Genomic DNA, 27,101 nt, shown 5'->3' with positions numbered 1-27,101 from the left:
CCAGCTTCTAACTTGGCCTACGCTGCCTTGTTTGGTATGTAGGCACCAAACTTTCACAGTTAAGTAGAAGTAATGACAAGTTTTTCCTTTTTTCAGGTAAGTCTACGATCTTCAAAAACCATTGCGGGACTGTAGACGACCTTTTAATTTCAGGCATTCGTTCAGCAGTTTTATGGATTAAACAGCAGCAGGCCACAAAGTGGACGTTGGTTCACATGGGGCTTCTGATTCCATAGAGTTACTACACTGCTGTGAAAAAAATTAATTGCGCCCTGCAACTGTAGGGGGAGCTAATGAGCAAAAAGCTCAACTCGTACTTTAAAGGCAATCCTTGATTACCTTAAAGTATCTTAAACTATATTTAAACATGCAAGAGCAATAAAAATCAAAGCGGGACCATTTTTGACTGTCATCTTAAATTCCCAGCGGAACAATAAAATATCGCTCACTTTCAATAATTGGGGCGCAGGGTGGCAGCCCACCGCAGAGCACAAACACACACCCCAGCCACACACATCTGCGAACAGTTCAGAGTCACCAGTTCACTTTAATGCAGTTTGCTTTTGTAATTGCTTCATATCCACATAACAACACAGACATTGGACACACTTAAGTACGGTAGCAAAGGCTTTCTTTCCAAAAAAATCTTCCAAAGCTTCTGAAAATGGTCATATAGTTAGATCAAATTTGCCCACGTGTGGTGTTTCGGAGAGCGATGACAGGTCTGCACACTTTAAACTCATTATCCCATCAGTGCCGTGTGACCCTAAGGTGTTCCTGGAGTAATATTTTCCATATTCCCAACATGCTTCCTTCCAATATGAGTTCCGTCGCTGAAAGGCCTCGACTGTTTCAGGCTCTCTTGAGAACCCAGCCAATGATGAAAAGCAAACATTTAGCTCAGAAGCTCTTATAAAGCCCTATTAATATTTGCACCTCTGCAAAACAATCTTTTATGATCCCGTCACTTATTGGATCATTTTCCTGTTTCCATCCGTGCTGTATTCATCAGTCATGAACTGAAAAGCACAACAGACCTGCCTAAAGTACGCCCTCACATAAGAATATGAACTTATTTAATTGCAAGAGATCATTGCAGTGATATTGAAAGCACATTCAGCATAATCTATAAGCAGTGAAATGTTTTATTCATTTGTTATTAGCACATAATATGTCATCCACCGGAGTCGATGACAATTTGTTTCATTCAGGTATGATGACCTGCCTTCTCCATCTGCTCCTTCACACACTTTTTGGTGTAGACGCTCACGCTGGCAACTTAGCGGACATTAAGCACCTGGTAACTGATACTGTCCATCTGAGACGTTGTGGTTCGTGTCCGAACATTTCAGAGGGCGGGTGGTTTAAGGGTGACGCCCCCTTTGCCCACGCCGCTTTGATTAAAGGCTTCACGTGGGTCAGAGAAAGGTCAGGAAATTGGGAATGAACCCACCTCTGGTCTTTGTAGCATTTCATGTTCAGGTATCTTGCAATGGTGCGGCATTATGTTTCAGACTTTCAGGTAAACTGCATCAAGATATAATAGCTAATGCAGGCCAAGTAAAACAAATCAGACCAGTTTCTGGTTCTTGAGTTACTAATAACTTTTGCAGATGCAAATTTCCCAGTGTGTATATATACAGTACAGACCAAAAGTTTGGACACACCTTCTTGTTCAATGTGTTTTCTTTATTTTCATGACCAATTACATTGGTAGATTCTAACTGAAGGCATCAAAATTATGAATTAACACGTCATGAATTATGAATGAACACATGTGGAGTAAACACCTCTGGGAACTCCTTCAAGACTGTTGGAAAGCCATTTCAGGTGAGGACCTCTTGAAGCTCATCGAGAGAATGCCAAGAGTGTACAAAGCAGTAATCAGAGCAAAGAAACTAGAATATAAAACATGTTTTCAGTTATTTCACCTTTTTTTGTTAAGTACACAACTCCACATGTGTTCATTCATAGTTTTGATGCCTTCAGTGAGAATCTACCAACGTAAATGGTCATGAAAATAAAGAAAACACATTGAATGAGAAGGTGCGTCCAAACTTTTGGCTTGTATTGTACATATAAAGTCTTTAAAAACCAGACAAATTTCACAAAGGTCAAGTGTTCTGGAATGTAATCCCAAAACCCTGAGTCCTACCCCAGCCCAACCGTGCCAAAACTCAGTATGAAGTGTCAGCCATAAACTGTCAGGATTTCTGCTCTACTGAAAGTGAAACGCAGCTTTTAAAAAGTCTGGCCTGGTTTAAATATTTTTATTTAAAGCGAGTGAATGAATGAATGAAACCAGGGGACCAAGCGCAGTAGCCTCCACCCCCTCCGTACTCTGTATTTCCTGACAGCTTAATCTCTGCACATAAGAGTTTTATTGGCCCTCCACTGGGACTCGATTCATTACAGTCTGCGAGTCCAGCGGGTGTGAACAAGCTCTTCACTTTGTGCCATTCAAAAGGGAGAAGAAAAAAAACCATCCAGAACACATAAAAATAGGCTTATTGACAAAAGTAAAAAAAAATGTAAAAAAACTCACTTAAAACACAGTAAATACATTCTAATTTGACATTTTTATTTGAATGCAAATAGACACAAACCCGGTTTACAAGGTGGTTCTACACAACACTTAAAAATCATTTTGGAACAGCTCACATCTTATTATTAATTTTTTTTTTAAATGTACAATTCTGAATTGGACGGGCTGTTCATAAAACATTCTGCAACAGAAGATCGGGACATGCACACACACAACCAACGCTGTAAAAAGACTATAAACATACAAAGGTTAGGTAACAAACTTTGATTGTGAACACAGATTTCCCCCTTTTTTTCTTTTTTAAAGCTTGAGCTTCCAAATAAAGACAAATGGAAGTTACTGCTGTAAAAAAATGCATTTCGGATTCTTGGTGTCTTGTCCTTTTTTGGTAACAACAGAAGTAAAAATGTGTAAGAGTTAAAACTGGTTACAACGGTTACATGGTCACTATACTTTTTACACAAAACCAGGCAGAAGTTCATAAATATAAGCAGTTATCTGGCAAGTTGATTTCTGGCAATACAGCTTTAAAAAACAGTCTAGAAACATCAGATTTATTTTGTGGTTGGCCTGTTAGTGGCTTTTTTAAAAAAAAAAAGTGAAGCCTTGTTGAGAAATTTCACAGCCGAATAAAATTGATCTGTTGAGTGATTGGCTGGGTTGAGGATGCGTCTTTCAACCGTTTGAACTCACTGAACCACTACCACGACCGGAGTCACTCTAATTGTCAAACGACTTCATTGCTGCCGTGTCTGGTGACTGAGAGAGGCGAAGAGTCCCTGTCCATCACCCATTAACCCCTCAAACCCCCCCATCCCGTCCGTCAATTCATCCCAGCAGCCCCAGTGAGGCCCTGGCTCTCAGGCTCGCAGTGTGGCAGCGGAGGTAGGGTGAAGAAATGGACAGAACGGGCGCCTGCACTGAACACAGCACATATCTGCAAAGGTTTCCTCCAAATTAAGTTTTCAAATGAAGATTGTTTTTGTATTAAGACCTAAAGCAATTCAGAGTATGCCTCTGTGGAATTCATGAAAATGAATATATCTTCTTCTTAATGCTCAGGCTGTAGGAGAAAGATACAACTGGCCTGACTTGCACCGAACACACACTCAAACACGCACACAATACAGGCTTTGGTTGAGAGTGTATTCCGCAGGGCAAATCGAAAACTTCCACTACATAGTACAAAGCGTGGAGCTGCAGCCAGACTTTTTTTGCATGCCACTACATTCCATTAGACAAGACGGCTGCATTTCAAATTCTGGGGGGTGGGATCTGTCTTTCAGTATTTATGGTAAAAAGATGTTAAACTGCCAGGGCCTGTTTGAGATGAAGAGATCAGTGTGAAGCCAAACCAGCAGTCTTGCAGACGCACTTGTTGATGTGGCTCTGCGACTGCGCACAGCGTCATTTATTACGCATGCGCATGCTCACGACGCAAGGTGACGGTGTGCCAAAAAATTAAATTATCGGACATGCGTGCTTAAAATTACCCACTTATTTGACCCTCAGAGAGCACCGAACCTTAAACTGCGTTTTAAACTGTACCCATTTGTAGAACTGGTTTAGGCGCCAATCGACGCTTTTAATCCGCTTCGTTCCCGGTAAAAACCGACCAGATTTTGCTCATAGTTTGTTGCGCGAGTCCCGAGCGAACGCTCATGCTATGAAAACGCCGCGCAATAAATAACGGGACCGCGGAGGACCGAAAAGGAAGGACGAGTTTGTAGGCCAACAGGTGCGTCCTCGGAACTGGCCGCAGCCCGCCGCGAATTGGGACGCACCCATTGGGCCGGCCGTTCGGCGGCATTTGATGACGTAGCATCCTTGAAACGCCCCCTCCGTAGGGTCCTGCGTGACCCAGAGCAGAAGCTCTGCGACGTAAGGGACTCACGTGGCTCAGAGCACAAAAATATTTATTTTTTTCTACACTAGTTGCGAAAATGTGGTTAATAAATGTCACCGTTTTCCTAACGCTGCCCCCGTGCTTCAGCTTTCCAAAGATGGACAAAAAAAAAACAAACTCAATTGCAGGGTTATCTGCATACGTAAAAGCTTTTTGGCAAGCAAATTATTTAGTCAGAATTAAGGAGAGAGAAAAAGTAGAACATAACAAAAGCTCGGAATTAGTGCCATCACTGGATACGTAGCTTAGCACCGGTTTGCTAAAACCCCTTTTCAAACACCTTTGAATAATAAAACGTTTCAGCGTTCACTTGTTTGATGTTTAATTGTGTGTAAGAACCGAAAGAAAGGGAAATAATAACTACATCCAGTTCTCAGTGCCATCACCTTATAATAAAGCAACGTTTTTTTTCTCAGTTATTATCTTAAAAAGCACATACTTTCAGTACTGTTGTATAGCAAAGCATTTTGGTATGATACATCATAATAAAGTGATTTATTGTAAGTAAAGCATTTATTGCTAGTGCAGGGAGGTTTTGGCATCTGAAGGCAAATAACAAAGCAAGCAGGACGAAAAAAAAAAAAAAAAAAACAGCAAACAGCGACAAAGCTGCTATAAATTATCAGCACAAAAGCTACAAGCATTCTCTGCAATCTGCACATGATATTGTGTCCTTGGGTGTAATTATAAAAGCTACACAACTACAACAGATCGAGCAGCAAGAGATAGAAATAAGGCGCGTTAAATGATATCGAGTGGCACAACAAACACCAACTGTCTACTTATTGAACATTTATTCCAATGTTTCCAATGTGTCGTAAAAAAAGTGACAGACACGCTCATGCAAGTCTTTTCGCTGTCTTTTCTTCTCATGGTCCATGCTTTCACAGACACCTGATGCTGAGGCTGTACTGTAAAGGGATGATTTTTTTTTTTTTTTTACGTTTTTTTTTTTTTTTTTTACTCATCTTCCCGCTTTGTGGTTTCGAAAAACACACACACACAATAATTCAGCGCGGCAGCAGTTAAATGGCCGCGGCGTGTAGCTCCGAAACGTCAAAAAAAACCTGACCTACTCTCTACCGGCCTGCTTTAAAAGTACAAGCGAATCCCTTTTCAGTCCTTGGCCATTATAACATTCATTATATGAACCTGCGTGGCCCTGAAAGGAAGTTTTAAGAGTTTTAAGAGTTTGCATGCTGTAGCCTTTCGCATTTACTGAAGTTGAGAGTGTGCTAAAAGTAGTTAAAAGTAGTTGTAAGGTTTATATTTATGTATGTATATATATATATATATACACACACACAGTGGCATAAGTCAGAAAAATCTTGTTGTACGGCTAAGTTTAAAAAGTCAGCCACGGTGTGTGTGAAACCTCTTTTTTTTTCTGTCTGCTTGTATGAAGCCTTTTGAGCATGTCAGAATGCAGTTAGCGAAGCCTTAACCCCCAATTTCCCCCAACACAAATATGCATAGACATGTATACTCAGTATACAGTAGAATTTTGATATCTATTTTAGTGCAGATTTTTTTGTCCCTTTAGAAAACGATTTCTGTGAAAAAAGTGGGTTTTTTTGTCCTTTCATCCTGTCCTTCAAAAATATTGTATAGCTTTAAATAGAAATGCTGCCTATTTGAGAAAATGATTCCATTTAATTCTGAGAACCATCTAAACCACTGCAGTGGGTTTCAGTTTGAGTTACTCGTGATGTTCCCTTTCAGTAAAAAAAGAACATAACCAACCAATCCAAAACAGAACAAAGATGCATATGCTATATCTGGCAGCTCTGGAATCAGGTTAGATTGGACTGGATGAGACTGATTGTGATTGGGTGTGGCTCCTCAGGAGGTGTGGCCTCCTTCACTTGTGGAAAAGGATGGGCTTGGCCAGGCCTGCCAGGATCTTTGGCACCTGCACAGAGATGATCTCTGCGATCATCTCGGGAAAGCTGACCTTCGTGGACAGAGACTGTGCCTGAACAAACAGGTCAAAGGTGAACTGATGGAGCTTCCTGACAATCTGTAGAGGGGAAAGCAGATATTTGGGGAAAATAAGGCTGCTTTTCATGTCGATTATCATACTGATTTGATTACATGAAAAACATCTGAGCCACCATTGGGCAATTCTACTATTTGCATCTACACAATATATTAAGAGTGCTACTTTATAAGTAGAAGAGTAATAACTAAACATGACCATATTCAGACTAACTTTGAGTTCACTTTACTGAAACAATCTTGTAAAAAGGAGTCAACAAACCACAATCCAGCTGATCTGAATAACTGTAAATCTGTAAAGGTTTTGCTGTCATAACACTATAAAACATGGGTTCAGATGCAATATTACTGAAATATTGTTACTGATTTTAATCCCTTACAATACTGAGAAATGCAATACTGTTACAGTACTGCATTACTGCCCATCACAGTAAAATAATAATAAAAAGTAGACTTTAGGCCAGCATGTGTGCAGTCGACAGTGTCTGTGGTGCAACAACTCACCGGCTGCAGGGAGTCCATGAGACGTGTAAGCTGGTAGAAGCGCTGGGAACAGTTGGTTTTCCTGCCATATTTAATGAGCCTATCCAGCTCGTTGATGTAGGTAAGACGCAGCTCGTCAAAATACTTCTGACTCTTTAGGCCTTCCACTGGAACTGCAGGTGCAGACAGAACAGGCGATTTACGGCCATATCATTTCATGAAAAGTATCAAAGCACCGCTTAGTTACGAGATTCCTACAAATCTAATATACTGTCTGCTCCATCTGCATCACATAACCTGACACACATTTAAGGTCCACGTGTATGAAGCATGTATATTTCTGAGACAGTAGGCTGCAAGAACCCCTTTTGAGGAAATGGCCTTTCTGTAAGGCTCCCTTTGTTGCAGCGAATGCCAGGGAAACTCACTGATGCTGAAGAGGAGGAGGGCCTTCATACAGAGGAACTCTTCTTGTGTGACCTGCAGCAGCACGAACTCCTGGGAGAAGTGCTTCATCTGCACACAATGCTCATACATGCTGGAGATGTGCATCCTCCGACTGACAGAGAGAGAGAGTGAGGCAGAGGGAGGGAAGGACAGACAATACATTAGATTCCTTTGTAATAAAACACCGGAAAAAAAACTGATTTTTCTCAACTGTTGTCAATGGGACATACACAAATACTCAGACTTGTGATGTCTGTCACCTCTAGGCTCCATTACAATCAGTCACAGGCCAATGTGAGATTAAGGAGAGATTTTGTACAGCTGCAGTCATGCCTTTGTTCATTTTTAATGACTAATGTGGCGAACATTGTCAGGCTCCCATTACAGACCATACTTTATTGATTCTACTGGCCTTCTTAAATCTAAACACTCAGGATGACTTCCGAGTCCCTCATTTTTGAGCACATTAGCATAATGTATACTCACAAAGTGCATCATTAAATATGGAGCCTTGCCTATTACTGCTCATCTAAAATTCTTTCAGCAGAGTTGGATGATGACTGATAATAATCATGAGTTTGAGGACATAGAGAAGCTGTGAAAATAGATAAGTAACTGCGGTTCAGGTTCAAATAAACAAATGAAGGTGTAAACTGAACCCTTGCCCACATAATTAAAACAAAATTACTGACGCATAATCTTCTCCTCCTTTTACTTTTGGCTACTCCCGTTAGCAGAATATTAGCATTTTGTATTATACAGGCTGACAAAGCATTATTGTGCGTTGGTACGTAGCAACAATGTCTCTAGCTACTTAAAAATACACAGTTTAGCCTGCAGGGGAAGCCGTTTCCACAAAAATGCAAATTAGACAGCAATGGTCAATGGCAATGTCCAAACGAGCCATCTTTCACTGTGTTGTCCACTCTATAATGAACATGATTATAGTATAATGTAGAATATGGTCACCTAGCAATACTTAAGAACCAATGCAATGTTATTTTTAAGTGAAAGTGAAGTGACTGTAATTGTGATACGCTGCAGCACAGCACACACAACAAAATGTGTCCTCTGCTTTTAACCATCGCCCTTGGTGAGCAGTGTGTTGGGACAGTACTTTGCTCAGCAGGACCTCAGTGGCACCTTGGCGGATCCGGATTTGAACCGGCAACCTACTGATTACGGGGCCGCTTACTTAACCACTAGGCCACCAATGCACCCAACATTTTCTCAGTTTATATAAAACACATTGCCCCAGGAAATAAAAGAGAGCGAAGGGGGATAAATGGCCAACAGAGAAGATCAATGGCACCAGGTCCATAGCTAGTGGTAGCGCCTTGACTGACCACAGCATAACTGGCCTGCGACTGCCTGTCTTTACTAACACTGCCTGTCATAAGCCTCTTCTACCACCTGCATGTTCTACCTGCTAACACTGTGCATGTGTCAATGTTTGCAGAAATGGTGCAGTGGTGGCCTAGCGGTTAAGGAAGCGGCCACGTAATCAGAAGGTTGCCAGTTCGAATCCCAATCTGCCAAGGCGCCACTGAAGTGCCACTGAGCAAAGCACCGTCCCCACACACTGCTCCCCGGGCGCCTGTCATGGCTGCCCACTGCTCACTAAGGGTGATGGGTTAAATGCAGAGGACACATTTCACTGTGTACTGTGCTGCTGTGTATCAAAATGACAATCACTTCACTTAAAAAAAAAGATTTTTCAGCAAATCAGAAAGTTTGTGTTGCCACGGTTACCAGCTAGTTAGGACAGGATCTGTAAGTAAGGACGTTTCTGTAATATGGCCTCTGCTCCCTGTCCCTCATGTCCAGGTGAGCCAGCCAATTCCTTTAAATCTCGGTGGTAGATCCATCCCAGTACTTAATGCTGCTGAGAACTCTTAGCCTTTTTAAAACCAATATTAGAATTTTTAACTAGATTTGAAGCATATTATACCCATGTTGTCGCTCGATGTAGGTAAGCTGGCGCTGGTACTACTGCTTCACTTCAAAACAGAAAATGATGCTTGTTTCACAATGAAGCGGCGCTTGACTTTCTCACTCACAGACCTACAGCTTGACTCAGAGAAAAGTTCGCTCAGTCAGCCAAGCCAAGAGCGCATCAAAGCCATTGCTGATGGCGTTGGCCTGACATCCTGCTTTAGCGAATTCCAAGCCAAGCTACAGCACTTGAGCCTCTAAGAAAATTACAGACGCTGACAAACTCTCCAGTGGGGCCGGGGATACAGAGTACTTTATGGAAATGAAGACGTTCCTTGACACCATGATTTTTTTTTCAACCTCGGGTGATATTCGTGTCTTTACAATGCCCCTGGCTATGGATCAGGAGATTCACCATCGCACTTTGCCTCTCGCACTCCTCTCACCTACACTGAGAAAATATTCCACAGCTGGAAAAGGGATCGCTGGCCTGTGTGCCCCGGAGAACGTATCGGTGGTGGAACTGAATCTCTTCGAGCATTAACAAGGCTCCTTTGGATCGAGGCCATGAGGCTTTGCGCTATGAGAATCGCATCATGATCCAGGCACCATGGTCACAGGAATATTGCCTCTGGTTCCACGCCTAGTTTCATCAACGTCCTCAGCTGTGCACACAAATTGCCAGGGGGTGGCCTGACCCGAGGTGCGCAACCTCAGCTGGTGTACCGCCGCAAACCAGGGGTCGTCTCGCCGACGGTCATGTGTGGGTGACATCTGCTGGGTTCACTTCAGGCACAAGACTGTTCATCTCCCACATGAAGCGCATCCAGGCATTGGGTGTACGAAGGAAAGGGGAAATTTACAGATGCCATGCCATCCATCAACCTTTTTTTTAGGGTCGAATCGGAGGTTAGAAATCCACGCGCAGTCCCTCCCCACTCCACCTCTTTTGCCTGTTGTATTTTTCAGAATGAATGGAGCGTCACAGATGTAAAACGGTATGGCTTGCGCAGAGTGTTTTGACGCTGAAAGACTGTGTCCAGCAGGAAGAATTCCTGGAAAGAACAGATTCCAAAAACACTTCAGGGCAACACCCCAGTTCTCTGAAACCCGGGCGGTGAGAAAGGCCCTAGAAACCAAAAAATTGCACAATGTCGCTATTGTGCGCTGTTTGTCTTGTTGTTATCATATTCTACGCAATTTGATGATGATGGCCCTACATTTGAGATAAATGCTTGTGTTCATTCACTTAAGCCCTTATGTGTTGTTCATATAAATTGTTAGTGAAATGCCAAGTGTGGTGTGTTATTGCAGACATTCGCTTGAAATGGCCTTGCTAATCTTTGGTAAAGGTGGACTGTTCAAGTTCACTTAGGAACCCGTAGTGGAGGGGTTCAAATGAGACACGTGAATAGTGTAGAATTGATCAGTGCATTTGTTCACAGAACTGTAAGCGGTTGGAAAAGCTTATTCATGTGATTTGAACAGCAATTTCACTGAACATTTCAAGATTTCATTGGCAGTTTCATTGTCCGGCAATAAATACAAAATGGCATTTTACTAATGTTGTGATGAATTAATTTGACTAATTCTTATGAATTCTTATGAGATATGATTTTCTTTTCCTTTTCAGACTTTGTTCAGTTTGGTTGCTTTGACTATTCAAAAGAAAAAAAAAAATTGGATTCTCACATTAGGAATGCCAGGATTTGGGCTAATACCCTTTCTGCTGCTAGAGGTGGAAACCATTCAGACCACACATACAGGCTCCCCCCCTCCCAAAAAAAATCCAATCTTCCCCAGCAGACTCAGCGACAAAGAGTCACAAAGAAACAGCTCACCTTAATCAGGCAGAATGAATTATAAATGATTTTCCAAAGCTGCAATGGCAACTATTGTGTATATGATATACAAGACATCTGCCAGAGAGAGCGAGAGAGAGTTGGAAGAAAGAGGATCGCAGATGGACGTAATGAATGGTTTGATGGAGGTGTCCTTCCACGGCCGGAGAGAGCAGAACTCACTCATTGAAGACCAGGTCGGGGGCGAAATAGAGCATCCTGGCATTGACGTTCTTGTAGGATCTCCAGCCCATAGCGAAGACCATCACCCCCATCCAGGCGTGCTGAATCACCGTCATCTGATCGTCCACATGCAGGTTACGAAACCCTGAACAAGTACACACACACACAAACAAAAGGAGGGATGCACATCTGTTTCTCACACACGTCCCTATGCATTAAGAGCAGTAAGATCAGAACAGTGAATATACAAGTTTGAGTCTTTAATCTCGTTTATTTGCTCTGGTTAAACTTCCCTGCTTTGATTTTGCATGCTTTTATTCCCTGTTCCAGCTCATTATTTACATCAATGACATGATGACTTATATGGTTAACAAAGCTTTTTTTTTCTCTTTTATAATAAACAAACCGTAAAGCAAGCTCTGACAGGTTTATTACGTTGATCTGAATAGGGAGCAGCTCAGAACACAAGATGGGTTGTGCTATTTCAGACAATAGCCCTGCAAATGGCCTTTGTGATCTTACATTAATTTAATAAATGTTTCAGTCAAGTAGCAGTTCCTGTAGCAAGTTACTGTGTATACAAAAGTTAAAATTAAATTATGAAAACAAATGACATTGTATTTGTAGTAATGCTATTGTGACAAATTTCAGAATGAGTCTCTCTCTCTCTCTCTCTCTCTCTCTCTCTCTCTCTCTCTCTGTCTTTTGAGTACCTGGCAGTCCTTTTGCCCACTTCACCACTTTGACCAGTTGCCTCTCTCCCAGCTCGTTCAGGCTGGTGAGCAGGGCCGCTGCCGAGTCCGGCTGGCCGTGGTCATGTCCAGCGTTGACCACCTCAGGCTCGATGGACTCCAGGATGTTGAGGAAAACCAGCTGAGAGTGGAACGTGAGGCTGGGCTTGGGGGAGACGCTTAGGGCGGCCTCGGCTGGGCCCACCAATGACCCCTCGTCCTCGGGTCCCTTCAACTGGCCAATCTTCTTCAGTTTCCGGGCTTCGAGTAAACAGACAAAAAAAGACAAGATGCTGAACCAAATAATATTTATTTAATCTTAAGTGATCAATATTTAAAGAAAAGGTCTATCTTTCAGGCAAAAAAACAAGATTTAAGTGCTTTTTCTCATTAAATTGAGGGAGAACAGTTACATTTGCCACTGAGTGCTTCGCTGCAGAATGTCAAAGACCTTTTCTATGAACACGCAATCATGCTATCTGATCCTTCTGTGCAGAGATCAAAGCAACCGAACATGAAATACAGTACAATGTTTACACTGTTGTGGGTCTGTGTGCGGCAGTACAGTATACACAGTATAACTTACACATGGTTATCTGCATGCTTCATTGAATCATTTGTTTGTTCATTCATTCATTTGTCTGCCCGTTTAGGGGCGGAGGGACAAAATCTCTCTTTTACAAAGGATAACCACTCATGGACAAATGGAGAAAACCTCCCAGAGCAGCAGTCCTGCAGGGTTCTTGGCTTTGTGGTCGTACTGTATGTGTTTTATTTCCAAACCTTTGTCAAATGAATAGTGAAAATAACGGAGGGCTCTTAAGCATCAATCACAAGTGGACAAATAAAACATAGAGAGCTGTAGACCAACACGTTTTTACTCCGAGCTGAAGTGAAGTGAAGGCTCGTGCCCTAAACGATTTACTCGGGATTGCTTCTGTCAACACGGAAACTGGCGCTCTGGCCTAAAGAACACGGCAGCGGCAGCCACTATAAACACTTGCTGCTAAAGAGACAGCATCCATCATCTGGCTTCGCGGTCATCTACATAAAGCGGCGCGTTCGAGGGATGTTCCAGAGCCAACAACATCAGCTTCGTGTCCATCCCATCAGCACTCTGAAGCCTGGCGTCCTGACAGGCAGCGGGCTGCGGAGCCAACATGGAGTCTGGCGCCCGCACCGGCAGTAAAAACTCAGAGCCAAGACGAAGCCGGCACGGCCTGGGTCCGCAGAAATGCTGTTTTACTTCAACTCATATCATATATCTTGCCCAAATTAAACATAATTCTATCAACGCATGAGAAGTTGTGTAAAAATCCTAAGATTTCCTATTCCTATTGTATTAAGATGTCCATATGTTGTTTAAATTTTAACTTAATTCCAAATGAGCATGATCAGATGCTCGGTTTATTTATTTTTTATTCACGTCCTCATTCCTTCCCTGTTGCAGGATTTGGACAGGGCGGCCCTTATGTAACTCCACGGAAATGCCATTTTGTTTCAAACTGCAAGCCTTGTGACAAATGGTGTCATTGAGACAAACCGTTACTCATGCACGGAGCTCCACGGCTCCCAGTTCCGCGCCCGACTTTCAAGGGACGGCCCAGGTTGAAGAAGAAACCGTTTTAAAATCCGATCTCGATGCGGTGGAAAATCTGCACCGTAACCGCGACTTCTCCGCTTGCTCGACGGCTGGCGGGGCCCACAGCATCTGGTGGATCATTAGCAAACATCTGGTGCGCAGCCTCTCGGCCAGCACTGCACTTAACAAAGGCTGAGCGAACGACCAAGGCGGCGGCGCGCCGCTTGTTCGCCAGGCTTCACTTGTTCACTGCTCTTCTGCTCCGCCCTGCATTTTTTATTTCACTGCCCTTCACTTAAACCTCAGCGGTAGGCTGCTCGGTTATGAACTTGCGATTTATGATCTGGCAGTTTAACAATTTCCTCGTGCCCAAAAAATGCATGATTTTATTCAGTTAGAATCCTCGCAATACAATCTATCAGTTAATTTCATAGTTCTAAATTTGGCTTTGGAATAAAATGTACTTAGAAACTGTTTTAAGGGTAAATTGATTAATTCAGCTTTTAAAATACATACATATATATATTATTATGTATTAATAAATATTGTAAACCTGTAAATATAGTAAAAGAAAAAAATATATTCTGTTGCTAAAAAAGAAAGTTGTGTAGGAAATTTTTATTTCGACATTGTAAAGAAATCAAGGCATCAAGGGGTCCTCACGCATGTGGTGTATGCTCAAACGCTGTTTTATTCAACAGCGATAATTACGAGCATCCAGCACGTAATTGTGAGATTATGTTGCACTGTGACACCAGAAGACTTGTTAACAGCCGTTTGGCCTTCTCACGTTGTTCTGCTTCTATGTAATGAGCCATTTATAGTGAATGAGTGAATGAGGGGACAATCTGAACAGCTAAAGCAATACAACAAAATCAATATGCTCACTGCCAGGGCAATGAAACGTCACAATACATTATATATGCTATCTACCAGAAGTCTGCATATAAACTATTCATTAAAAAAAATTATATTATTCAATTTTTTAAACAGATTAGAGTACAGGGTGCACACACACAAACACACACACACACACACATACACCATTCACTCACACATACAAATCTATGGAGCATTTAGTCAGAAATTCAACTAGTGTGCATATCTGTGGACTGGGGGAGAACCCGGTGGAGACCCGCTCCAACACGGGGAGAGCATTCAATTTCGGAGCTGGGATTCGAACTCGCAACCTTGGAGGTGTGAGGCCACGTCGTTAACCGCCGTGAATAATTTTTTTTTTTCTTACACCCCTAATCTGTAAATACTTTCCATACACTAAGTGAATTTGAAAGGTATTTGGTAAGTTTGCTTCACTGTTTTGAAACAGCCTCACAAACTTCATACAAAAGCAAAACACACACACACACACACACACACTGTCAGCCAGTCTAGCGGAGGAACGGGGTAAGGGTTGCGCAAACACCGAGGACGGTTCAAAGCTTAAGAGCATTACAGCGGTTACAATTTCTAAACTCTGCAAAGTTTAGCAAAGTCACATTCAAATCAAACACAGGACTGTCAGTCAGCCTCGCCTGGGTAATGGGGTTGTACCGTTTATCGAACCCTGCTGCGGAAAAAAAAAAAAAAAAAAAGTGCCGCAACGTCCTGATGTGGAAAGCTGGGGGGTTTGGAGTTTTTTTTTTTTTTTTAGTACTTTCTCTCTTTCTGTGGCACACAAAAATGCAAGTAAAAGTATAGAATTGATACAAATCCATGAACTCAACTGCGGCTGCGCTTCGCCCAGCATACCAGGTCAAGTTGCATGTGGATTTAATGGGGACATCAAATAGAAATAAAGAGGTGCAGCTTTTGCGGCTTAACGCCTGTAATTGTGACACAGACGCCGATTTCTTTTCTTTTCTCATCAGCAGGTGAATTAAATATTAAGAGTCCTTGATCATCGGAATGATGTTGGAACTAATTTTACATTCCTGGAAAATTCCATTGTATTATCTATTCTGTAATGTGGTCCAGAAAATATACATAATAAATGAATGAATGATGAATACGATGTTTCCGTGAAATACTTTGAAGCACTAGACGGCTCCAGAGATCATTATACCAGGTTTCGGAAGAAAGCAAATACTTAGCCACTGTCACAGTGCTGGCGATTGACCAAATTTATATTCAGATCATTATTTTCTGATGCTTCGTCCTAACAATGAGAAGAAACAACAGCTGAGTTCTCAGAATAGAAGTGTTGGGGAGGTGAAAAAGTGAAACAGCGAAGGACGGAAAGGAACAAGAAAAGGGTGGCAGGGGTGTGGGGTATACACTGCAACGACAGTAAACAGGTAGACGACTTGGGGGTTTGAAATGCGATCCCCCACAAACCGGATTTCAACTTTTTGAAAAAAAAAACCCCCAAAAAAAACTTAACTTTCAGCTTAGTTTGTTGCGAGGAGGCAAGCTCCCCTCTTCCCGAGGAGGCAGGAGTGATGGCTGACACTGGGATGAACTGAGCTGAGCCGAACTGAACTCGCGGAGCGCTTTAAAAGGCGGCACTCAGCATTTTCCCACATGAATTTCCCGCACTTTGTCTGTCAGGCCCTTCCCTTTGCCAGCGCCGGGTATTGGCAGCTACTTCATGACATGCTATGGATCCGTTGGCGCTGGTGCACTGAGGCATCGATCGACAAGTGGAGACTTCATCGATGGTGTGAGTCTATTTTACTTAATTTTTTTTAATCAATCGTCATCATCAACGCCAATAATCAAGTGATACCTAATGAATAAATGAATAATTTGTTTTTAAATAAATGATTTCTTTTCAAATGAACCAGACTGTGCAGTTTAATAACAACGCAGAACTCAGCCACACCCTGCAGAGCCCGATTTAGTGATGACTTGGTTGACAGGAATTGTGCTGTTGCTTGGGGGGAGGCATTAAGACTTAAGAGCTAAATGCTGAGAAAGGGAGTGAATTTATAGAGGTAGAGCGAGAGAGATGAATAGAATGGAATACACTATTTCATGCCTATTAAAAGCCTTTATGCACTGAGAACCCCTGTCAGTCTGAAGCTCCCAGGCTTTTGCAGATATTACTATTGACATATTTTGACTTTTTAATATGCCATTGAAAATTAATGTTTTCTATGGCCTACAGCAGCCGATTGGTTTTTTTATTGGGAAATGTTTTAAAGGAATTATATAATACTGGCAACTGCGATATTTTACAGATAATCTGTCAATACTGGCCCAATATTGGTAGAACTAAGCTGAACCCAGAGTCCAGAGCTGATGCAGGAGTATCTCACAGACACACACACACATACTCACCTCTGACGGCAGCTCTGGTAATACTGACGTTAATAATTCATGGAATCAATAACACCTCTTTGCATCTTTACAAATGCATATTTTCAGGTCTCCTGCAGATAGGGGGCTAGAAGGAGGTGGTCCCGCTTTCTTTGTCTTTTTGGAGTGATGATGATGTGGCACACACCTTACTTATCAGTCCATGCCAAACACACACATACATACACACAAGTTCTTAATCACAGTCTGTTTGTTCAGTCTGCAATTTCAAAGCAGATAAATCAGTAGCTTCAATGATCGGTGTGTTCCTCTGTAGAATAGCCAAAAAAAGAAATATAATCTTATAGAAACAGCTTTTTTAGAGACAGCATATTCTGCTGACTTTCCCCTTTCAAACTAAAACCTTCAGATCCTTTTAAATAAACATTTCATCCCTGACCGAATCAACATTTTGACATCTTCCCTTAAAAGCCAACATGTCTTTGGTGATCTCCCTTCCAACAAATTGAACAGAAAAACCCACCCGCACATATAGTCAGGGTGATTAATCAATCCCCCATCGTTTGGGATCGTGCTAATGGCCTGTCTTGCTCAAAATCACTATCAGAGACCCAGTGAATACACAGAGTGGATGCCAACCACCAAGAGGCCATGAATTGACACACACACACACACACACACAGTACACAGAAAGGGTACAAATGGACAGAGCTGGGACTACGCCAGTCTGGCTCGGGGTTAACGGGGCCGGGTCAGGAATAGCAGTGGCCATAGCGACACCTGCTTCAGCCTTCATCGCATGTCATTCTAATCTATAGCAGAAGGCCGATCGAACCTCATATTTGGACTCTACTGGACACCAATCTTCTCTCAATCTTCAAACTGGGAACCCTGATGTGACCTTTCTTGTATCGAACATGATGTAGCTACAACCAATTGTCGCGCGCGGACACACACATGCAGGTTTCTACAGTGCCGCTGCTGCTCGAGATAACCCAGTCCAGTTAGACACACGGACAGAAACGCACATAAACAAACACAGGCACAAGCGCGCAGATAAAAATACTCCAAAGGGATACGAGGGTGCGGAAACGGAGCCAGAAGGTCAGGAGGCCCGTAGTTATGGCAACATCGTCATACAAAATGTCACTGGAGGAGGGACGGCAGGTCAAACTGACAAACTGTCAAGATTTGTGTGTGCGTGTGTGTGTATTGAGGTGCGTGTTTGCCAGCGCAAGGAAGTGGAACACGTACCTCGGTGATTAAATACCTTCTCTGCATCTCTGCGGCCTGCTTATCGCAGGGTATTTATGGCAGTTTATTAAATTAAGCCGACAACCCCGGCCCCCATATTTATAGAAACAATAAAGACTGTTTAGTGGCGTGACGCGCGCTCTTAGCAAAAAAAAAAGTGCTTTTGTGTGCCATTTCGAACCCACGGCGCGTTACTATCTCAGATCCAAGAGACGTTATTATCCTCCGAATTTAATCCAGAAACAATTTCTCAAGTTCACCTGCAAAGGCGGTCGGGCGGGCAGGCGGGTGACGTTGAAACAGCGGGAGCTGTCGGGGAGTGCTTACCGGCACGTCGTATTTGCACGCGCAAATTTAATGGGCACCTAAAAAAAAAGCGGCCTCCATCTTCGTAAATCAAAAGGCGGCGGTGATTAAAAATTCCTGCCCGCACTGCAGAACGGGGCGGAGGCCGGGACCCGATCGGGGGGCGCCGGTCTTACCGGAGCGGGCAGTAAATGGGTCAGGTTGCGCTGCCCTCCCTTGGCGCGCTACGGCGAATTAATGCCAACATACACACAGCAATCAACCGCCCTTGGGCCCATTAACCTGTCCGGCAAATCATTCAAACTCTCCCTCGCACACACGCATACCGCACATTAAGTATAAGCACACGAATGGGCTCACATATATCATTGGTAAAAAGCACACAAAGGAAGACGGCTAATAATCCAGATTTCCAGACTGAGACGCGCACGCTGAATAAATGCTTCAGTAATGCAATAGACCGACTTCCCAAAACTGCTCGGGTCACAGTGACACTTTGCTGAGTTCCATCTCTACTAATCTCTCCTTGATCTGCCGGTATCTGTTCAACACACAAACATGGCATTTAAGTGCGCACACACACACACACACACACACACACACATTACCTTTCACTATGTCAGCAAGTAAATCCAGCTAGTAAATCACACACAAATTGCATGCATTGTCAGTGCATGAGGGGATATTTGTAACATGTAAAATGTGAACAGAATATAAGTCTGTATTATGTTGCCAATTTACTCAGTAAGAACTGAGTAACTCAATCATTTGTTTTAACTAAAGAGCTAGGTTTGCTTTCCTGTTTTATATAAAATCAAAAAATCTAACCCTGTGCATTCAAATTATTTAGCTAACTTTTTGTGAGTGACAAAGAAAAGACGCCTTTAGTGCAGGTGACCCAACAACAGCAGGCAAGGGTAGCGAAGGTAAAAGAGAGCATGAGAAACATTAACAATGAGACGAAAAAACATGAATCTTAATGGACCACTTATCACGTCACTGTCGGAAAGGCAGAAACAATCTACATCTCCAGACTCCTCCACCTGCCCAGAAATAAATTAAACCCACTGACATTAGGGGGTTCTACACATTCAAACCCAAGGAAACATTTCTGCGAAAAAACACTTGGTTTCCCATTAGCGCGCCTGCAGCCATGTGCAATTATGTTTTGTTTTTTTTTTTTTGGAGGAGGATAAAGTCTTTAGTCTGTCTGTTTAACACCCATCATGGTCTGTAATCAGAAGGTTGCCGGTTCGAATCCCGAGCCACCAAGGTCCCCACACACTGCTCCCCGGGCGCCTGTCATGGCTGCCCACTGCTCACCAGGGGTGATGGTTAAAAGCAGAGGACACATTTCGTTGTGTGCACCGTGTGCTGTGCTGCAGTGTTTCACAACTCTGCTACCCGTAAGATTTAAATGAGCAATCAGGAGAAATAATGCCCACTGTTAATTGCACAACTTCAGTTTCGAATGAAGAATGTGAGATTATTCTGTACTTTCAGAACTTGAAGATCAGTAATGAACGTGTAATAAACAACAGGAAATCCATGAGCCTGTGGGTTTACGGTGATTCTACGAATATTTAATGAATGTTGTCATTTTGTCATAATAATGCTAATAATAATAATCACCAGTACACATAATTCTTCATCCAAGTAATTAAATCCATTAAAGGTTATGGTTGCCTAGTAACATGTCATACAAATTAAAATAAAAGCACTTCGCGAAGCATTAAAATAATAGGTGAAAGCAGGTAGGGGGCTAGCCTTTTTTTCCAGACATGCATCGACCAATCAAATTATAATGTTGGATAAGTAGAACACATGTGTGATGTATCCACTGTAATTGTAGACGTTAAGTCATAAAGACTTCGGCACACTGCATCTGGCACGTCTACGAGTGCGAGAGGTGGAGATGGAGAGAGAGGGACGGATGGGTGGTGACAAAGTGAGATGAGAAGAAGTGTCGGGGGGTTGAGGGGAGACAGTGACAGTGGGGAGAGGAAATGTGGGAGAAAGAACTTTTTCTTTTCTTTTTTTTGCGAGTGGAGCTTTTTTATTAAGAACTCCTCGGTGAGGATGGAGGGGCCGAGAGCGAGGGGGGGAAGGTGCTTTTTAATGGGAGTTAAAAGAGGAGTGAAGAGGAGACTGCTCAGAGGCAATCAGTACATTATGGCATTACACCACATATAACCGGCCCTCGCTCCCCACTCTCAGTTGCTGGTGGCCAAATTACCCCCCAATTCAAACCCTCTCTTCCCAGCTCTGCCCCCAGACCCCCCCCCCCCCAAATCCACACAATTCACACCAGCACGCTCACCGAGCATCAGGGAGGGTGAAAATTGAACAGAGGACTAAAATTAACGCCGGGCGGCCATCTTTAGAGCTTCTTGGGACTCTCAGGGGCTTGTGGGTAATTGTGAGCGTGACAGAAAGGATGGAGGCTAAATTACCACCAGGCTCTGCTGGAGAGTTGATTAGCGCCAGCACTCCCCTTTGTGTGACAGCCACTGCTGTGTGCACTGCTGAGTGTGTGTGTGATTAAGGTTAGAATAACAGGACTGGGAATGGGAGGTGAGTAACACACTTACACACACACACACACACACACACACATAATCTCACACACCTACAGAAGACTCCACATTAAAGCCATATTAGGGTTCTTCACACAACGACCAGGCTTGCCGAGTTCCAATAATCAATTAAAACAAGATTACAATTATAATTTCTAAAAAAAATGATCAACTCTTATCAACTTGAGGCACGCCCACGTGGAACATCTTTTCTGAAAGAGATCGTAGTTATTACTCAGCGGGACAGGGAACAGCCAGAGGAAGCCTATTTGTGTATGATGTGAGCAAGAGATGGAAAAAAAAAAAGATTTGGTCCACGAAAGACTAAATTGCAGGGAATTTTTGGCACCTGAGAGGTAAATCTTCCCGACATGAATTTGGCAACCAGAGTCTCTCTCTCTCTCTGTCTGTCTTTGGCACGATGTACCTGAGAGATTATTACAGCCCCCCGCAATCGACGTGCAGCAGAAACTACCACCTTCATCCACACTAATACCATAATGGCGCTGCTCCTCAGCCCGGGTTTGACCTCGATGCCGAGGCCATGCTATTATCTCCACCCCGCCATCCCAACAGACACGCTTTACATACAGGGCCACGGGGTCTGCAAAAGGAATTCGCTGATCAAATTAAATAATGGAAGTCATTAAAATAGGGATAATGGGTTAATTGCACCCATCGCCTCTGCTTACACCCTCAGCTCCAAAAACGGAGGGAAACGATCGCATCATTTTGTCATGCCATACAGAGGTTGAAGCAACACAAACAACACATGATGCAGCAGAGGCTTGTGTGACTGGTCAGGTGAATGGAAGAAAAGATTTAAAGATTTAAAAGTGAAGCCCTGGAGAGACTTTGGTCCGACTCCAGCCACCATCACCATACTAAATGAGGAAAGAAAGGTCTCCGCCCCTCCAGTACAGTAAGACAGACTGTAATTTCTGTGCCAAGACGTGCTGAAGCTGTTCTGGAGGGTCATGGTGCCCAACCCATACTAAGTGTGGTTTTTTTTAATTGGTCTGTATGTGTGAGGTTTGTGGTTTTGGGGCGCTGTGCTCTGATTTACCTCCAAGAGTCATTCCAGCCTCAAAGCATTTCTTCAGACGACATGATGGACAGTTCTTCCTCCTCAGCTTATCAATGGTGCAATCATTCCGGCTGGCGCAGAGGTACTTTTGCTTGCCTATCAGAGACAGATAGACAGAACAAGAGAGAGAGAGAGAGGGAGGGAGGTAGAGAGGGGGAAAGATTAAATCAGGGAGGGAAGAAGAAATACTATGATGGGGATGTGGATAACTTCCTAAATCACTTGCTAGGTATACATGCAGAAGACAGTGAGTACAGTTATGCTTTATTGCCCCTCTCTCCACACTCCCCAATGCGCACTATTTGTTTTTGTACCTTCGCAAATGATCTAGAGTAATAAATACATAGCGCATGTCTAATAAATATGTAATATTTATTTATTTAATCGAGCATTTCTTATTTCTGCAGTCCATCTCACTATGCCTGCATATTGCATGTTTTTGCTGCGGTTGGAGATGGAGTCTAAAACACACGCCTACAGTTGTAAATGTTCTGCGTGCAAAAGTGAGTACACCCTTCACATTTTTTTAATCAACATTGAAGACATAATACAATGTGAAGTAGTGAGTGTACAGATTGTGTCACCTCAAAATAACTAAACACACAGACGTGAATGTCTAAACCCCTGCCAACAAAAGTGAGTACACCCCTAGGTGGAAATATAAATAGTTCTCCTGTCTTATTCATTTACTTTTACAGTATTTATCAGATGCCCTTATCCAGAATGACTTACACTCAGTAGTTAGAGGGACAGTCCCCCTGGAGACACTCAGGGTCAAGTGTCTTGCTCAGGGACACAATGGTAATAAGTGGGGTTTGAACCTGGAACTTTATGGTCTTCTGGTTCTATAGGCGTGTTACCCACTAGTCTAATACCAAACTCTAAGACCTGCACTGGAGGGAAATTGAATTATTGTCTGAAGTGTGTCTGACTTCGCTGTAATAGTTGGGGATTTGCTTGTTGGTATGTCAGTGACCGGCTTTAGTCAGACTAATAAATCGATTTTCTCAAACATCATGCTGAGGGAGCAAACGCGTTGCGCGGTGCTCTGATCATTTTTCATCGTTCAGTCGTGTTCTACAAGTGTGAAGTCAAGCAAAAAAGACGATTCTCTCCGGTCATTGGAGGCCATTGCTCAGCCACTTCAGTTTAAAACAACTCAAGCCACGTCCTCTCAGGGTCTCCGCGGACCGCGATTGCCGTGTTCGAACATGCTCAAACTCGGGGCACGATTTACCCACACTAAACAGGTATGAAAACACTGTAAGGCACTCGGCGCCTGCTGTGTTATCTTCAGGATGTCAGGTTTTACAGGTTTGCAAGCAGTCAAAAATACAGCTACATCCTGTAAAAGCGGGCATAGATCTGTGTTGCTAAAAGCTCCCATCCTAACGTCCCTGAGTGTCATCTACAGCGGCATCACAAATCTAGGGCGCGTACTCAGCAGCGGCGACACACATCCTCAATAACCCTATCGACAGCTGAGTGCTCGCAGCCTGGAACATAAGTAAGATCAAACTACCATCAAACTACCTTGACTCAGCTGTTCTATACGACACAAGCATGAATCACGGAGCAAATCGGCAGCGAACCTCTGCCTTGGGGTGCGGAAAAGGATCATTTAAGACATCCGTCCCAACAAATCTGGCTGATAAGCATGGGAAATACAGTTGTTGGACTAGGGCTAGAGTTGACCATGGCAGGATGCTTCTAGGAGTTTGTGTGAGGTTGGGACACATTGAGTTTGGAGTAGATTTGCAACATAAATCGAATGCAGATTGCAGAATGTACAGGGGGGAAATGAGTGCAATCAAAAATATATTCCAAGTGTTTAAGGTAACAGTTACTGACTTACATTTACATTTACAGCATTTATCAGACGCCCTTATCCAGAGCGACTTACAATCAGTAGTTACAGGGACAGTCCCCCCCCTGGAGCAACTTAGGGTTAAGTGTCTTGCTCAGGGACACAATGGTAGTAAGTGGGATTTGAACCTGGGTCTGAACCTGGGCGAGTGTGTTAACCACTAGGCTACTACCACACTATTTCCTATTACTTGCTTTTCCTATTACTTTTGAATTTAATATTAACCCAGTCACTGGGGACGCAAGTGACAGTGTGACAGACACATGTCAATTGTGTGCACAGCCAGAGCGGGAGAATCCACGGAAAGAAAAAAACACCTTTTTTAATAAAAAAATTCTATAAACAAATACCATTTCGTGTGACTGTAACCAATGTGTGATGGGACTGTGCATTCTGGAAATAAAGTGTACATCGCATACAAAACGTACACAGGCCTCTAAAGCTGTTCAAAGCCCAACGTGCAACTGGTCTGTGACATGAAGCGGAAATAGCCAACTAGGGGCGTGTCTACACAACTTATCAACTTAAAGTCAACATTTGCAAATCATTAAATGCTAATTATTGCTACGGTTTACTTACCCCAAGAGGCTTCAGATTTTGAAACGATACTCTAATTGAACAAACTGATTAACAGCTCTGATTGGGGCGCCCAATCGGATTTCAACCTCTGTGGACACGCCCCTGCCAGTGTCCTGGCTGCCAAGCATGAGCAGTTTTATAATGTTTTATTTGTCTTTTTAACAGAATCTCCTTAGCTGTTCTTCTACGAAGTTCAACCCTACTTTTTTTAAGGAGGGGCTTCAAAACACTGTAATGGGAGCATGAGTTGCATTAACTGTTTAATTAAGTGCCAGAGATTAAAATTTCACATGCAAAAGAGGAACAGGCTCGGCTCATTTTGTACAGTCCGTGCAACTCGCACCGTACATGCTGGACAACCAGAAGAGCGGCTAATGGCTCTCCTCCTGCAGCGCCAGACAGTGGTAGCTGACTACTCTCCCGTCGGCTCATCACACGTATCACTGCTATTTAAATTCAACAGGGCCAAGAAAGCGCTCACTGTACCCTTTAATGGCCCCAGCGGGGGTAAAAAAAATCTCTGCAGACGAGGGTGATGAAACTTGAGACAACATTAACAGTAGATGAGCTGACCACCACTGGTCACTCGCTTCCACCAGTGTCACAGTAACATTACATTTCTTCTGAGTGCAGCAGTGGGAGTCTCAAAGTGTTTTTTTTTTTTATACCGATGTGATGTTGGTTTTCATATATTTCTTTACTGTGGTCAATATGCAGTTTTAGAAAGTTGTCAAAATAAAATGCGGCACAACAGAGTGCCTCATTTCTATCCCTGTCCAGTACTGAGCTATGTTTTCCCAACTAGGCGTGGCATTAGCCGTTTATCATTTATTGTGCACCGCTGGCAACACTATGGCACAAGACGGTGCAGCAAATTTACAAATAAGTGAACGTGCACATCTGGTTAAATTACACTCGAGAATTGTTAAATTCTAACCACAAGGAGACTGACACTGAAACCAGAGAATGAAACTGTGTGCTCATATGTGCATCTGTGTGTGTGTGTGTGTGTGTGTGTTTGTGGTGTGTGTAGAGATGACTGCATGTGTGTTACCCTCTGCCGCTCTCTTGAAGAACACCTTGCAGCTGCCGCAGGTGAGGGCCCCGTAATGGCAGCCAGATGCTTCGTCGGAGCAGATGAGGCAGGTGCGCTGTGGCGGGAAGAAGAACTCCATGGGGAACATGTGGTCCCGCCCACCTTCGAACCTACACACACACACACACACACACACACACACACACACACACACACAGACAGAACCGGAGGAACACAGATATTCCATTAGAACCAGATTGACGAATAGGATCTCGTCTCCACGTTACAAAACCTGACAATCCTGTTAAATTATTCCATCATAAGGTCCTTCTGTCCCTTTTTGTCCCGTCATGTGACTGCAATATTGAAAACATAGGTCTGTTTAATTAGGTATGAAAATGTGTGCGACTGGTTTGGGTAAGGGCCTTTTCCTTTGGGCTGTTCCTTGCAAGTTTTTGAAATATTGTTCTAATTTCAATAAACAAAGCTAACAAAAATGTACGATTCTTTTTACGCATGACAAAGAATTCAGACTTGCCTCAACACTTCAGATTCTTTAATGACTGTTACATTATAAAAAAAAAAATGCAACCTGGTATAAACAGACAAGGAAAAGTTGTCTAAGCTGTCGCCATAATTCTGGATCACGAGGCTCGGCAGGGGTGATTTATGTCCAGGGTGTGGCCTTTGATTTATAGCTTGGCTTCTAGGAAAGAGTTCTGTATTCTGATTCGGCCTTAATAATCAGCCCACCTGATCTCAACCTGTCTCGATCTGGAGAACCTATAGTGAAACTCGTTCCTATCCGCAGATCACAATCTTGTGACGGAAAGAAGTTGCATCTGAATCTCTTTTTCGTAAAGGTGCCAAAGTGATCATTTTCACAAAATAGACTGCACAGACTTGATAAGCCAGCCATAATACATAAACACACTATCAGGAGAAGAGATTCATATTTAATATGCGATTGCAATGGTTAACATTGTTGTGCTGGAAGAGTAAGGGTCCGAGTGACTTTGACAAAGTGGGTCAGAGCATCTCAAAAGCAGCAGACCATGTGAGCTGTTCCCGGACTGCAGCGGGCAGTGCTTACCAAAAGTGGTCTGAGGAAGGACAAGCGGTGACCCACTAATAGGGTCACGGACGCTCAAGGCTCAGTAATGTGCGCGTGGAATGAAGGCTATCCTGCTTGATCAGAAGTACTGTAGCAATGCTGGCCACGACTGAAACGTGTCAGAACACACAGTGCAGGTTGTTTCATCGATCAGAGCGCCCATGTCAGCCCCCGTTTCACCACACAGGATACGGCCAGCTGAGTGGGCAACTAAGAAGTGACGAAGAGGAACCATTTGAAGGTCACACCTCGCAACCCTAAGATCCCCTGTGAACTTCTGCAGAGGTCTGAGTGTGCAGGGGGTCTTAATGTTGTGCCAGGTTGGTATGTATTATTTTGAACTCCATAGGCCAGCTACACTGCCAAAGTCCAT

At 43.2% G+C, this 27,101-nt stretch overlaps 1 protein-coding gene across 1 annotated transcript in view; it reads right to left on the bottom strand.

The window, feature by feature from the left end:
- Positions 1-5,363: 5,363 nt before the first annotated feature.
- ar (androgen receptor) overlaps positions 5,364-27,101 on the bottom strand; it is a 36,047-nt gene continuing 14,309 nt past the window's right edge. Inside the window, exons 2-8 of the mRNA XM_028982209.1 lie at positions 25,633-25,784; positions 22,112-22,228; positions 12,052-12,330; positions 11,339-11,483; positions 7,361-7,491; positions 6,954-7,105; positions 5,364-6,471 (exon numbers count right to left, since the gene is read on the bottom strand). Coding sequence (XP_028838042.1) covers positions 6,313-6,471; positions 6,954-7,105; positions 7,361-7,491; positions 11,339-11,483; positions 12,052-12,330; positions 22,112-22,228; positions 25,633-25,784 — 1,135 coding nt within the window. The 3' untranslated portion in view covers positions 5,364-6,312. The remainder of the gene's footprint in view (positions 6,472-6,953; positions 7,106-7,360; positions 7,492-11,338; positions 11,484-12,051; positions 12,331-22,111; positions 22,229-25,632; positions 25,785-27,101) is intronic.

This window comes from Denticeps clupeoides, chromosome 6, assembly GCF_900700375.1.
Source record: "Denticeps clupeoides chromosome 6, fDenClu1.1, whole genome shotgun sequence".
NCBI lineage: Eukaryota > Metazoa > Chordata > Actinopteri > Clupeiformes > Denticipitidae > Denticeps > Denticeps clupeoides.
Note: the sequence above shows the minus strand (reverse complement) of the source record. Positions and strands in the feature narration are given on the sequence as shown.